The sequence below is a fragment of the Pholcus phalangioides genome, unplaced genomic scaffold, assembly GCF_987345545.1.
Source record: "Pholcus phalangioides strain wild (caught in Gottingen) unplaced genomic scaffold, Ppha-v1.0 ptg000011l_1, whole genome shotgun sequence".
In the NCBI taxonomy this organism is placed as follows: domain Eukaryota; kingdom Metazoa; phylum Arthropoda; class Arachnida; order Araneae; family Pholcidae; genus Pholcus; species Pholcus phalangioides.
Genome location: NW_028301604.1, coordinates 24,905,017 through 24,920,971, shown reverse-complemented (window position 1 = coordinate 24,920,971; position 15,955 = coordinate 24,905,017). Strand labels below are relative to the sequence as shown.

At 39.3% G+C, this 15,955-nt stretch overlaps 1 protein-coding gene across 2 annotated transcripts in view; it reads right to left on the bottom strand.

Annotated features, from left to right (window-relative positions):
* hlk (hulk) overlaps positions 1-15,955 on the bottom strand; it is a 350,573-nt gene that overhangs the window by 316,104 nt on the left and 18,514 nt on the right. The window contains exon 1 of one of the 2 annotated variants that reach the window (XM_089239380.1): positions 14,792-15,083. The exons of the other annotated variant lie outside the window; for it this stretch is intronic. Within the exon in view, the coding sequence (XP_089095506.1) occupies positions 14,792-14,954 (163 nt within the window). The 5' untranslated portion in view covers positions 14,955-15,083. Of the gene's footprint in view, positions 1-14,791; positions 15,084-15,955 lie in introns of those variants that run through there. 2 annotated transcript variants of the gene reach the window in all.

The following is a 15,955-nucleotide window of genomic DNA, read 5'->3' as shown; positions in this document are numbered from 1 at the left end:
AGCGTACCCAAGAAAACCGATCTACGGGGGAGGGGGGGCACGGAATTTCTTCCAGAGAATTTTTCAGTTGGTGCCAATTTTCCAAAAGCATTTAATTAACAAAAATTTATTTGATTGTTGGGAGCATACGCCTCTACCCTTGAGCCCCATTCTAGTTTGATCACGGTCCAAGTAAAAATATACTTCATTCTCTCTCTCTCTCTCATTGAAACGAGCACAACTCCGGTCTATCGCCATAGGCAATTTATTACAGAACTAGTTGTGCCGTAAATCTGAGTATATCGTCCCAGGATCCCCTGGGTCCCCCAGATCTCATGAATCCCGAAATCCCTGGGCGGGGTCACAAAAAACGATTATATACAAAAAATATATACAGTATATACATCTTTATTTATTCCAGGGTTGGATAAATCTCAGGCGCCAGGTCACCATGGTGACTGGAAAATCTGTATTGGCGCCTAAAATTTTGTATATGGGATTGCTAAATCAGAATCTAGGGATGGCTCAAAATTTTCCGATTTCATAATTACCTGTCTTCCAACATGGAAAGGAGCAGAGCCGCAACTAGAGAGAGCAGGTGGGTAGCAGAGCCGCAACTAGAGAGCCCTGGTGCTCCGGACCATAATGGGAGTCGAATTCATCCTTTAACTGCTTCTTCTACATGCAAGGGGCGCCAAAATTCCAGCTTGTCCCAGGTGACAAAGTATCTAGTACATCAATTTCCAGATTCCAATTAGAAAATTGGAATTTTTCTAATTTGGAAAATTTATTTTTCCATTTCCAATTAGAATAATAATAATAATTTTTTTTAGTTGCATAAATTTCTTAATAAAAACTCGATTTAAATATTGTTACTGTCCCAAGTACGCAAGCCAAAAGAAGTTTTTCTTATTTTTTTCAATCATAACTTTTATTAATTTATTGATATGTCTAACGGAAAAAAATTCTTTTACCACGCTTTATTGATTATAAGTATGAGAGGGCTGCAAAATACTGTATCTCTAGATTGTTTTTGAAGATTCTGAATAAATTATCATTGAAGAAAGTGATTAAAATGTAAAATGTATGAATTTATCAAAAATGTGTAACTATATTTAATATTAGAGAGATATAGATGGCTTTTTTCTCAGCCAGTGATATCAAGGAAACAGTTATTTTCCGGATATTATGCTGAGGTGAGCTCGGAAAGAAAAGTCATCACGTCTCCGCCGGGACTCGAACCCAGGCCCTCTTGCATACCGGGCAAGCATGCTACCAGATTCATGTGTCTCCAGTGGTGTAGATGGTAGCATGCTTGCCCGGTATGCAAGAGGGCCTGGGTTCGAGTCCCGGCGGAGACGTGATGACTTTTCTTTCCGAGCTCACCTCAGCATAATATCCGGAAAATAACTGTTTCCTATATTTAATATTGCTTACTTTTTCTATCAGGAAACTGCAGAATCACGAAGAACTTGAACTTTTCCGTTTTTTCTTGTAATGCAACATGCTCTACTAACAGCACGTTTTACTGTACATGCACAACCGAATGGCCCACACAAACAATAAAATATTGTGGAACTGCCTACCTCAACATTTGTGGGGGTTTTTTCAGGGAAAAACAAGAAGTTTACTTCAAGTGGCTCCAAATAAAGCTATTCTTATTTTGCAGAATCACAAACCCAGTCTATAATACATGGAATAAAAAAATTTCAAATGTTTGGAAGAATTTCGGAAACTGATTTTTTTTATTTTCTCTTCTCGCTTTCTTTCTCCCAAAAATTTCTGCCCTCCGTATTGACACGTTACGTTTTAACACAATGACACGTTTAAAAAGAAATACGATAAACACATGTTGGGGTAAATCGAGAAGTTATTCATACTTAGAATAAGACAACCATAAGTATTCTTTATGGGCATTGTATATAATATTTCATCATATACAGTCGCGCGAATCCCGTTTCGCGAACTCCAAGAGACCGGAGAAATCACTTCGTTATAATGAAATTTCGTTTTATAGGAATTCCAGGTTTTTTGCATTGTTCCTATTTAAACTTATCTGGGGATCAGAAAAGTGTTCGTTAAAACGATATTTTCTCTATAATGGTATTCGTTATAACGGGACTCGACTGTATATATATTGTTTGTAATTACATTTTACAGTTGGGCTGCTGTATTCTTGAAATATATGACATCCATATTTATTATGGGCATCTTTTTCTCAGCCACCTCGTTGGCCATTTTGCCTTTTGTGGCGTTGTATTTGTATGACCCCCAAGGGTGGAATTGACAGGGCCCCAGCCCGTAACGAGCCTTCTCGGGGCCCCGGTGCATAGTTTTTCATGGGGGCCTCCCTTGAAAGGGTTATACTCAAAAAAGGAGGGGGGTTCGTCCCCCCCCCCTCTTTTCATTTTGCAGAATAAGAAACGGTCAAAGATTTAAGAAATGTGAAAAATAAGTGTAAATTTTTCTTCGTTGGGTGGCCACCTATTTGGCTCAGGTTCGTGGAGCATTATCCCATTACCATCATTTTTAGTTTATCATGCTATGAATCCATCATAGTAAATCCATTACCTGTGAAAAGTCTGGCTTCGGGGGCCCGCCAAAGATCCTAGGCTAGAAGCTTGGCTAGAGATCCTAGATCCTAGGCTAGAGTGCTGCGAATGTAAACAGGGTATGTAAAATCCACTTTTTGCGGTCACCGGCGGGACAAAAAGAAATTCATCCGTAAAAAAAAAAGTGACTGTGAAAAGAGGAACCCTATTTAAACGTTGAGAATAATTCTTCATTTTGAAATAAACACAATTTTGAATAACATAAGTAAGAAATAATACATACTTTTTAGAAATTCCCCAATTTAATTTACAATGACACATAGAAAAAATTACAGTAATTTCCGATAAATAAGTCGCATCCTGAAAGATGGCCGGGAAAAAGTTTTGTGGAAAAATCGCCACTTTTTTTATATGTCACAGCTATAAAGGCCGAAACATACTGCACTGACGTGACGTGGTTATTCAGAGTCTAGGTGTGGAAAACGTACCCATGCGATTTTTTTTTGTAGGGGGGGGGGAGGGAGGGGGTTGAGCCAACTCTCCAAAACTAATAGGGGGGGGGGGTCTCGATCCTATTGGCCCAATACAAGTTTACGCCTATGACAGGTTCCAAGTACTTCCCTGTGAAAAATCGGGGTCCTCGCGAAAGATCTCAGTCCAAAAACCTGGTCCAACGGAAACAGGATCATTTTAGTCGTGGAGGGAAGAATATGTAATTTTTTCACCCTCTCCACTGAAAAAATCGATCCAAACGGTATTTTTCGCCCCCCACCCCCAGAATTAGCAGCCCCCTCAATATTTCCGCCTGTGCAAACTGCCTTCTTCCGGCCTTGGCTACCTAAGTGTTGGGGTACTGAAAACAGGGCTGCAACTGGGGGTCAAGTGTCCAGGGTGCTGGACCAGAGGAGGGGGCGCAAATTTCACTCTTTAACCTCCCTTCAACATTACTTGAAACATTTAAAATTTCTAAGAGTGCTGCTAACGTAAATAGTTTGGGAATCCCTGATTTGTAAGGAGAAAATTTCATATTCCTAGTATTAGAATGCAATGGTACCCTGTTCGGAACCGGCAATAATTGTAGGTCCCTGTCTAATTAGCCCTCATATGCAGAAAATGGCCGTGGTGTGACGAAAATGATCAAATGAGCAATGGTACCCGGTTCAGGGGCTTTGAAATTTTCCATTCATTTCTTATTTTCTTTTTCTCTTTTTGTGTGTTAATTTTATTTTACTATCATTTATTTGATTCCTCATCAAAGGCACCGGAACCTAGGAGTGGAGGATATTTGAGCCCCCCACCCCCCAATAAATTTTGTAAGGGGGCTGAGCCTCCTCCCCCCCCCCCCAATAATTTAAAAAAAAACAATGCAGTGCGTCCTGTTTCCTGCGTATGGGACCATTCAACTAATACGTAAGCAGATTTTCAGCCATTTTTGACCCCTCCCCTCGTCAGCAAAAGTCAGCAAAACAGTGACACCACCACCACCCCCCCCCCCCGTCAGCAGCTTAGAATATTTCATATCTTCAAAAAGGGGTTTTTGATTACGTAAGCAACCATCAACCCCCCCCCCCACCCTTGTCATCAAAAGTCACCAAATCCAAAAACCCCTTCCCCCCCGATGCTGACGTAATACTTGAATGACCCCTATGCGCTTCAGCCCCGTATATATGGGACGGCCCCCAACGTTCAGCGCTCTCTCCCCCACCCAATGTTAATTTCTTCATGTCAACGCCTCTGTTACGAAGGCTCGAAAAATCGGGCCTTCGAACTTTTTAATAAGCTTAATCGTTGTTCACTTCTCCTCCCACTTTTTTTTTCTTTTTTTTTTTCTGTTGTCGCATGTCCCCATCCCCAAGGATCACAGTCAACAAAAGAAGAAGAGATGCTCTTGAGTTTACCGACAGTACAAACAAGAGAAAGGATTCCCCCCAAGTTATCTCCAGAGGTGCTTTCAGGCAGCACTCTGGGAGGATGCAATTTAGGATGGATGGATGCTGGGGTGATTGCGAGATTAAGACTACTATTGTCACAGAACAAGTGCCTTGAGATTCTAAAGAAAAGTAAAAAATAAAATTTCGAGCAAATGATTTCTACTATTTAGAGAAAATTTTTGTCAAAGTTTTTTCTGAGCCAAGTGTGAGAAACATATCCACTCGAATTTTTGGAGGGGCCGAACCGGCTCTTCAAAAATATTGGGGGGCTCGGGCCCATGGGCCGGATACAAGTTTAGGCCTATGGGCCGGAGGCCCCGAGACGCTCTAAAGACGGCTCTCCTTTATACACTTCAAATTCATTTGTGAGAGCCCGTGAAAAATCTGGCCTGGCCCCCGGTTAAGGATGCAAGAGCCCAAGCCTAGGGGCCAAGGCAGTAGCGGGGGGGGGCTTGGGGGTCTGGTCCCCCCCCCCCCCGAAATATGAGAAAATGACCGAAGAAAGGGGAAAAGATGGCCAAATCTATCGTTCTATCACTTCGGTCCCCCACCCCCGAAATGAAAGTGTTTACCCCCTGAACGAAATTTCTGGCTAGGGGATCTGCAGCAGACTGTGGGGGGGGGGGGCAATAGTAAAAAAATCAAACAACCTGACATTTTGAAATTCACATAAAAAACTAAAGATAAAGAACAAGAAAATTTTTGCCAGTAATAATCTTAATTATGTAGCTGAGTTTGCTTCGGAAATAGATTGGTATTTTTTCGCTTAAAAAAATCCATCTAGTTTGAAAATTTAGTAATAAAGCGCCAAGATTTTCCCTTCCTTCCCTTCTTTTTCTTGCAACCTTGGACGAAAAGCAATTCCTTTGAAGTGGACAATGACACACAATGGGGTGGGGAACACACAATAGACCTTTCAATAGGTTACAAAAGCTTTCGCCGCGAAAAAAATGTAAATTTTCGCGGTAGAAAACTCGCCGCTAGCGGCGGCGTATTGGTGCGTTTACAGTATAAACCAATATACACTGCTGGCCACCGTAAATGCAACACCCTGAAGGAAGCATGCAAATAATATGAAATTTACAACATGCATTAGCGGAGGTGAGATATGCAAATGATTAGAATTTCAGCGCAGACGCACATCACGCGCGCCTGTGGCGCCACTTCAAAGCGCTATTTAAGGCTTGGAGATTTCGACGATTTGAAGTACGGCAATTGTGTTTTTCTTGTGGTTTTTTCAAAAAAACGATCAATTATGCCTCGTAGAAAACAGCGATCATCTTTTGATCAAGTATCCGAGTTCGACAGAGGAAGGATAGTGGCCTACCGAGATTGTGGATTATCTTTCAGGGAAATCGGTAGTCGTGTTGGACGAAACCAAACAACTGTAATGCGGATATGTGATCGTTGGATGCAGGAGGGTACGACGGACCGACGTGTTCGATCGCATCCACCTCAGTGCACCACTTCATGTGATGACAGGCGTATTGTGCATATGGCAGTGACGGATCGCTCAGCCACATCACGAACCATAGCACAGCACATTCAGTCTGTACCGCATCATCCAGTGTCTGCGCGTACCATTCGACGCCGTTTACAGCAGAGTGGTCTGTCCGCAAGACGTCCATTGCTTCGTCTACCCTTGACGCAGAACCACAGACGTCTCCGCCGCCAATGGTGCGATGAAAGAAGGATGTGGACGGCACAATGGAATGAAATTGTCTTTACTGCCGAGTCACGCTTCTGTCTGCAACACCACGATGGTCGGATTCGAGTCTGGAGACACCGTGGAGAGAGGATGCTGAACAGCTGCGTTATGCACCGCCACACTGGTCCTGCACCGGGTATTATGGTATGGGGCGGTATGGGATATCACTCTCGCACTCCTCTAGTACGCATTGCCGGTACTTTAAAAAGCCAGCGCTACATCTCCGAGGTGTTGGAGCCAGTTGTCCTTCCTTACATTCAGGGCTTGCCCACAGCCATATTTCAACAGGATAATGCGCGACCACACGTGGCACGCATTGTCCAAAGGTTCTTCGTCAATCGCCAGATTGAATTGCTTCCCTGGCCAGCTCGCTCTCCGGATCTTTCGCCGATAGAAAACATGTGGTCCATGGTTGCTCAACGATTGACCCAGATTACATCCCCAGCTGCCACACCAGATCAACTTTGGCAACGCGTGGAAGCTGCTTGGTCTGCTGTACCCCAAGAACACATCCAAAGTCTCTTTGAATCAATGCCGAGGCGTGTGGCAGCGGTGATCTCCAACAATAGCGGCTACTCTGGCTACTGATTTTGGCAGGAACCACACTTCACAGAAGTCTATAAATTTAATCATTTGATGCTTGGTCAACATGTTATCTACAAAATAAATATTGTTGCGATATCTCTTGTCTTTCTTGGTGTTGCAATTTGGGTGGCCAGCAGTGCATTTTCGGTTCCCCCTCGAGTGCTGTCGCGTCTGCCGCGACGCAGTGGGACCTGGGGATCTATTACGCTGATGTTATGCCAGCGTTTCAAATGTGTTTGGGGTTTGCGGTGCATTGTGGGATAGATTTACGTCATCATCGCTAAAGGTTGATTTTTCTCACATCGTTACTAGCGATTTTCGTTATCGCCATCGCTACGTGAAACGTTAGCTAACGAGAACCGGAGACCACTCGTTAAGCTTGCGTTACGGAAATAAACATGGCCGCTAGCGCGATTTTTCGATGAAGGTGAGAGCAACGGAAACAAATTAATTAGAATTGGAAATTATTCATTCATTATTAATTTATCAAATTTTTCATTATAATAAATAATAATACTCTGAATTACGTTACTTAATTTAGTAACATGATTCAAACACACATGATTAGTTCTTTGAAAATATGGAAAAAAACATGAAAAGATGATTTAGGGCAACAATTTGGTTACATGTAAACGATAAAAAAAAGTACTGTTTAGACATGATGCATGAGTTTTAATAGGGCGTGTGGTCTCACCGAACAGCTAAGACTGCTGCATACCTGTTTGCCATGGATGCGATGAGGTTATCGATCAGACTTTGGGGAATACTGTTCCACTCCTCAAGAAGTGCAATCTGCAAGTCTCGGACAGTAACAGGCGGCCTTGGTCGCGCAGCAATGCGTCGTCCGATGCCCGATTGGATACAGGTCAGGAGAGCACGCTGGCCATTCCATACGCTGTATTGTTTCAGCTTCAAGCATGTTCTCCACCAGACGAGCTCTATGCGGTCGGGCATTATGATCCTGGAAAACAAAGGAATCTCCAATGGCTCCAGCGTAAGGGATGACATGAGGTCGCAGTATCTCGTCTGCATACCTTCGGGCCGTCAAAGTGCCATTCCGAATGATATGCAGGTCCGTACGTCCGCCTATGCTGATTCCACCCCATACCATCCAACCAGCTCGTCTGTATTGTGACCTTTCACGAACGAATGCGGGGTTATTTCGAGTGCCCTTGTCCTTCCATACCAGAACACGTCGAGTGTCACACTCCAGACTAAATCGGGACTCGTCTGTAAACAGCACTTGGCTCCAATCATGTTGCTCCCAATCTCGATGTTCAGCAGCCCATCTTCTTCGGGCCGCACGGTGGCGTGGGGTCAACGGAATGCAGACCATTGGCCTACGTGCATAGAGCCAACCCTCATGAAGCCGATTACGTACTGTTTTGCTGGACACCCTTCGTCCTGTTGCCAAGAGCAACCGTCTTTGCAGCTGCGTAGCATTCCCTGTTCTGTTTCGACGGGCTGTTAACCGTATATGCCGGTCATCAGTTGCTGTAGTGGCACGTGGCCGACCTTGCCCTGGTCGACGTCTAACATTTCCTGTTTCTTGGAATCGATTCCACAGCCTTGCAACAACACTTCTGGCGACTCCAACAGCGTCCGCGACACTACGTTGTGTTTGCCCGGATTCCAGTCTGCCTATAACACGCCATGCCATGGATTCCGGTAAATCACGTTGTTGAGACATCCTCAAGTCACCTTGTCTCAAAAAAAAATACTGCGCAATTGAATTTCACAGTTACGGCAGTAAAACAGACGTTTCTGCAACATCCCGATTTCTGCCCTTATCTCCTTTTTCTGGTTTTTGACGTCATGAACTTTGATTTGCATATGAAGTTTTCTTCTTCCGTTTCCTGCTAGGCTTTAAATTATGGATGATTCATTTTATGTTACTTATCGGTATACAACTTTGCGTAATTTTGTTAAAACCATGTGCTCCCCTAATTGTTTTGAGCAGTGTAATTCTATTGCTACTTTCTGTGCAGTACATAAAAGTGTAATGCAGTAAACACCCTTTTACACACACTATATTCTGCGCACTAAGTGCATTATAAAAAATCGAAGTAAATTTTATTAATCAACAAATTTTTTCTAATTCTTGAGTGCATTTTCTGATAGGAGTATAAAAGAGATGCCAACAAAAAAAAACAGTGTAAATTTTTTGGCACTTCATTTTCATGTGTGAAATAAGGAAACCAATTGTCTAATTAATGATGTAAATTAAAGGTTACTTTATATTTTTTTTTTATTATCACAAAAATTGGTTACTTGTTCTTGATTTTGTCTTAATATCAAGACGGTAGATAAATATGTAAAAACATGGGAATATATGATGGTGATATTTTTGCTAGTCGTTTTGAAAATTCATATAACATCATTGAACTTCAATAGAACATCATTTTTTAAACGTAATAATTTTGAAAATTCCCCCGTGCCAATTTGATGTGCGTGCATAGCCTACCCTTTTCTCAAATATTTGACGAAAATAGAAATCCGGATGAATTAAAAAAAAATTTAGCTTACGAGAAAATTAGGGCCAACCAACACGCACAAATAAAAATACAATAATAATAACGCACGTGTTTTTCAACACTCGTTGATAGTGATGATGATTATCAGCAGCGGAGAAAATTATCTGATTGATCCATCCCTTTCGGAGCTAACGCAACTCTCGGACCAGGGAGTTTTTCGTAAAATCGATAACGATATACCACCGGCTGCTGAGAAAAATCAAGTTTTTAACGATGGTCGTTAAGATTTGCGTTATGGGGCTCGTTGAGAATTTGCGTTAAGGGCGTGACGTCACTAACGACCTCGTTGTACAACGACGTGAGCGTAATAGATCCCCTGGGCCTATTATTAGGCTACGGACACACGGGAGTGTTTACCCGCTGGACGCAAACCTGTTTTCGAGCAGCTTCCCCCTGGTCACACGAGAGCGAATTTCGCACTTTTGTGACGTCCCAGTGCCAGCTCCTTATTGGTTGTCTGTTATAAGCGCCTTATGGCCATTATGACCATTACGACATTATTACGATAGCCAGACGCTACCCCTTCGCGAAGGGGCCAGCCCAGTTGACCCAGCCAATGTCTGAAATTCGAGCTTTCACCGGCCCTATATATCCCTATATCGATTCTTATGATTCGGGGTCATCGACCCGTTGCCGTATTTTTTCTGATAATTATGGTCATTTATAATTAGTTTGTTTTAATTGATTTATTTAACTAATTGGTTCTAATTTAATTATTTTGTTTTAATTAATTTAATTATTTTGTTTTAATTAATTTAATTATTTTGTTTTAATTAATTTAATTATTTTGTTTAATTAATTTATTCAATTTGCTGAAATTAATAAGCAATCAGTTCATTTTAATTTTAAAAAAACGATTTTTTTTTTTAGTTTAAAAAAATGATTTTTTCATACCCTGGCCCGGATTATATGCAAATGCATATATATTTGTATATTTTGGCCTTTTCAGCATTAATGCATATGTATTTGTATTTGTATTTGTAAATGCATAAAATCAAAGAATTTTCAGAATAAGTGCATATTTTTAAAGGTTTATTTAAACTCAATCACTTTTTTTTTTAATAATGTTTCAAGTATATATATATATTTTTTGCTCGTAATATTTTCATAACATATTTTTTGCCGGAGGTGGGATTTAGTGAATTAATAGAGATGCTTGTAATACAGTATTTTCCAAATATCAATTATTTTATTGTACCGCTATTTCCAGAGAGATATGTCATAAATGTTAAATTAATTTTTTTTAGAAATAGTGTCGAAATTATTTTGTTATTGGTATTTTGTTACTGGAGCAGCTTTTTTAAGGGTATTTTCTCATTTTTGGTACATATTTTGGAATTTTTCGTTTTTCAGGATATTTTAGTGCATATTTTGAGCTTTAATGCATATCTTGGCATTTTTAAGTGCATATTTCGCCACTTTTTTAGTGCATATAATCCTGGCTCTACAGATGAGTAAATTTGAAGTTTTAACTATAAATAAACAATAGCCTTATTTACAGTGATTTTATTACAGTGCGACCATTAATTAGCGTATTGGATTGATTATTGAAATACAAGGTAAGTGTTTATTATTATTTTTTTAAATCCTGTGTATAATATGCTGCCGCGGATTATATATATATACGTGGGTTTTTTTCTTTCTTCAAATTTCGCATGCGGATTATGCGCCACCGTGGATTATACGCAGGAAAATACGGTGCAATAAAACGGTTGATATTTTGAAAATACTGTATTGCCAACATATCTATTAATTCATTGAATCCTACCTCCGGGAAAAAAATTCAGAAAATCCTCTTATTTTATGAATTTATATGTATTAATGCTTTAAAAAAGGCCAAAATATGCAAGTGCATATGCATTTGCATATAATCCGGGCTCTAGTTATAATAATCAACTCGCTATCCAAATGCTCCGTTTCTGGCAAAAAGAAGAAAATGGAGGGGATAAAAAAAAAAAGAACCGCAGCGTGATAAAATTCTCGTGTGTCCACCGAACTGACGAAAAACACGCGAAAAAAATGGAACCAGTTGCGTTTTTGTGCGTGCGACCTTGAGAACGCGCTTTTTGCGGGGGGGAAAGCGTGTTGTGTGTGACCGGTCCCGTACAATTCTCCATTGTCAATTTTTCTGCAGTTTTTTCCCTCTCCCGCTTCACGCCCGTGTGACCGTAGCCTGAACATCTTCATTGACAGGGCATGGCTCAAAAGAGTGACAGCGTGTGGTGTCTTGTGGATTTTTATTATTCCAAAATTTGGAACACATAATAATTTTAAACACAAATGTAATTAACACATTAAAGCCTAGGATGCCTCCCTTTCCAACCAACTGCCTGCGTGCACCGCGCCCCTTGCGCCTTCGCTTAAGCCACCCCTGCGTGGTTGAATTGCGTTAAAAGATAATTTGTGCTGTTTGCTTATAAAATTCCTTATTGCGTATGTTTAAGTCGTATAAGTGCTAGGTGAACATCACTGTCCCGCGTGCGATGAGCTTTTCTCCTAAAAAGTGCTCCGTACTTAAAAAAAGTTTGGAAAAACCACTGTGCTATACTAAATACAAATACAACGCCACAACAGGCAAAATGCCCAACGAGGTGGCTGAGAAAAAGATGCCCATAAAAATATGGATGTCATATATTTCAAAAATACAGAAACCCAATTAAAAATGCAATTAACAAAAATTATAAACAATATATACACATGATAAAATATTATACAATGCCCATAAAGAATACTTATGGTTGTCTTATTCTAAGTATGGATAGTTTCTCGATTTACCCCAACATGTTTGTCGTATTTCTTTTTAAACGTGTCAATTGTGTTACAATTTACTACCTCCGGGGGTAAGCTATTCCATTTATTAACAACCCAATTAGAGAAAAATTCCCTGCGACACCATAACCTTGCATTGTCCCTCACCAATCGATACTGGTGTCCCCTTGTAAAAGCAGTCGATTGGGGGTGTACTAAAAGTTCATGGTCCATCCTATCCATCCCATTGAAAATTTTGAACACTTCGATCATATCTCCTCGACACCTGCGTTCATCCAATGTAAACATATTCAAAAAATGAAATGCGGCCTTGCTCATAAGGGCGAGCAAGAGAGATATTTCATCTTATTCAAAAGCTACACTTTTCATTCAAACGAGTAAAACGAGTCAGATCCAAAAAATTTTCACGTTTCGTTAAGTGACTATTATTTCGTTCAAAGTATAAATTATTTTATAGGGCTCTTTTTCTATTGTCCTTTAACAAATCCAAGTATGTATTAATTTAATTTACCTTATGAAATACAAGTAAGTTTCTGAACAACCAATGACGTTGAATACGATGAAATGATTACAGAACTTCCTTTGATGAAGTCAATTTGTCAATTTCCCCTCGGGGTTTCTTAGCTTTTAATATTTCTCGAAATTATTTTTTCAAGGAATTTTTATTTATTTTTTTAATTATTTCAATTCATTAAATAATTTCCTATTTAAAAACAGTTGATTATAAATTTTACATTTTTCGAAGTCTGTACGTCTTTTTGAAACAAACAGAAAAAAAGTATCAGGAGAGTTCTCGAGAAATTAGAATTAAAACCTCTTACGTTATGAATGCTTAAAGATGCATTTCTCTTGTTCTTTTGCTATGTCGAAATAATTTTTTTTTTTGGTGTTTTGACAAGTTGTTTGTATAAATCCAGTGTCACTATGTTTTTCATCATGAAGTTTGAAATGTAAGACTTGATAAGGCTTGTGAGAATGTGTTCTTATTTTCTATTTTTGACTTATAGAGGCACGTGTGAGTATCTTTCAATTCAACGTAACTGCCGAAACTTTTTCAAGCTTTCATTTCCTTTTCATTACATTTTAAAAATAGAAAAGTCATTCACCTTTTTTCAGTATGGTACCTTGTTTTATTAGGAAAATCGCTGTAGTAGTTTTTAATGCAAATGTTGAAAAAAATTCGGTTTCAATTAAATACAATGTCTATTTTGCGCACTTGGAACACTTTGTGGGGCACGGTATCCCAGTCTGTAAGATACTCGCCTAAAGTACCAAAGGATGTTTAGAGGTGTCGCGAGTTCGATACCCGGTTCGTCCTTGTCAGAAAACTTTCCTGACACAGGGGTACAACAAAAAACGGCGACATGACCACAGAAAAAATTGCTACCGCAGGGTGTCCCCCACCGAGGGGTTAGCGCACCAACCTCTCGATGAGTATAAAAAACTAGCCTGCCGTTCGGAATCGGCAATAAATTGTAAGTCCCGGTCTAATTAGCCCTCATGTGCAGAAAATGACCATGATGCGACAAAAATGATCAAAATGATCAATGAAACACTTTGTACATATTGTAAAGAAAATGGTTTTGCTTCACATTTAAAAATCTCTGGAACAAACATTAACATCTAGAAATTTTTCCTGTCTTTAATGAAATGTAAAAAATTGCAGTTCGCAGCATTTGCAGTCCAAGTCATTGACTCAAGTAATTTTAGACAGCATTGATTGTTTTTTTATCGTGCCACAACATTAAATAAATGAACATAGCTGAAAATTCATAGATACAGTGATACAAAAATTCATAAATGCAGATAAATTCATATACAGTGATACCTCGACTAACGAATTTTTCGGCTAACGAAGATTTTTTCGGGATTTTTATGCCTCGGCTATCAAATACGGATTCAGCTAACGAACATTTTCATTCATATGGATGCACATACTAAGCTAAAACAGCCACATTGTGAGCTGAATTTTCGCGCCAATTATCAGATCAGAATTATTGCCACTTGAGCCCAACTGACTCATGTCCACATCGGAATCTTTTTCCAAATATACTTCCACTTCTCTTTCTGAAAGCTTTTGAACCATTTCATGCAAAATGAAATATTCGGTGAACAGAAAATGCATTGAAGAAAAAAGAGCCTATGTTTTCAAAGCACGCATTCTTTCAGCGCGCGAGACTCTTAGCATCAAGCTGAACAATCTGGTCATTCCAGGAACTTATCTTTTTCATCTGCGTGTATCAGACACCGAAATGAGCTGACTAAATCACAAATGGATGGGGACACCTACGAACTCGACTGGGTTATGTCAACACCAGCTTTAGCAGATTAAAGCTACTGTTTTGTAAACATAGTGTAAAATAAAAAGATCTTCAGTATCTCATCTTCCTGTAAATTCTCACTTATCCCATTTTGAAGCTGTTATTTCAACCTTTGATCAAGTTTTGACTTTTTTATAGCGCTTCTTGGTGTTTTAAACAACTTATCTCTTTAAATTTTGGGCAGTACCTGGAACGAATTGAACGATTTTACACAGAATCCTATGAGAAATCATGTTCCGGCTAACGAATGTGATTCCGGAACGCATTACCTTCGTTAGCCGAGGTATCACTTTGTGACATTTTACCAAAGAGTTTTTTCAGCATTCATCAGTTTATGAAATTTCGTAAGTTTCAAAAATATAGTTATCCTGCTTGGGTTGGAGACATGCTCGTGAAGAAAATAGATACTCACAGAAAAACACCGCAACAAATTCCTCCTGCGTAATTAATTTTTCGAGTTTTTTCCTGTCAACTTCTTCGATAACATCACTTCCGGATGTCGATTTTTTCTTTTTTGCCAAAGAATTCCCAATAAGCACAATAACTAGTAAGAAAAATGATTTTTTCCAGGGCATCCTTCTTCAACACATCCGAGAACTTGAAAGAAAGACTTGGCTGTCTCTCGTTCGGGAAGTTTCTTGTGCTATACGATACACTCACGGAGGGATGAAGAAGGAAGCAGCATCCAATCCAAGACAGGAAGTGTTCTTCTAGTAACGGGGTACGGGTAGGGGAGCTTCGGAACGCAGGAGACTATTTATTTTTGCCACGGAGGAGTGAAAATGTCTTTAAGGAGCAACACTTTCCAGACTCTTAGGAGTAGGTTTTTCTACGTGTTTCGCGTAATTTTGCGCACATGAAACGATTTTTTTTCTTTTCTGTCAATACATAAAACTCTCGCATGAAATCCGACTACAAATATAACATGAATCTATTCGATGTGATTCGTTTGATTTTTGAATTCTTAAACTTTTAACGGCCAATGTTCCCAATTGAGAGGAATATCGGTTTTATTAATCAGAAAAAAGTATTTTTTGTTCATGAAAGCACTCGATTTTTTTCCCCTGAAGGTGTGAGATTCCAAACTTAATTTATAAAGCAAAAGTTGCAATCATTTTAAAACATATGCTATCAATTTAATTTTTTTTAAATCACTTATTTTTAAGGAAGAATTAATTTTTTTTAATCTTAATGTTATTTCTATGGACATGGGCAAGTCCAGAAAATAAGATACTCACAAGGGAATTTTTTTTCTTTTAAATTAATCTGTGAATCTGAATTCGGTCCGGTAAAAGGTGAAATTGAATACAATCGTCGAGATGAAGTCGAAAAAAGCGTTGAAAATATGTCGGTAAACACGAACAACAAAACAACGATTCGACCATGAAAAGAGGTTCGAGATAATGTATGTAGTTAAATGATGTTCGTAGTGAAGTTATACAGTATTTAAGTTGTGATAAACCCTCTTGTTGTTGGTTTTATTAAAAAATGGTTTTAATTACAAAATGGTTTTATTAAAAAATAAAAGTAATCTCAAAACTTCTCCCTCTCAAAAAAATAAAATTTACAAAAAACA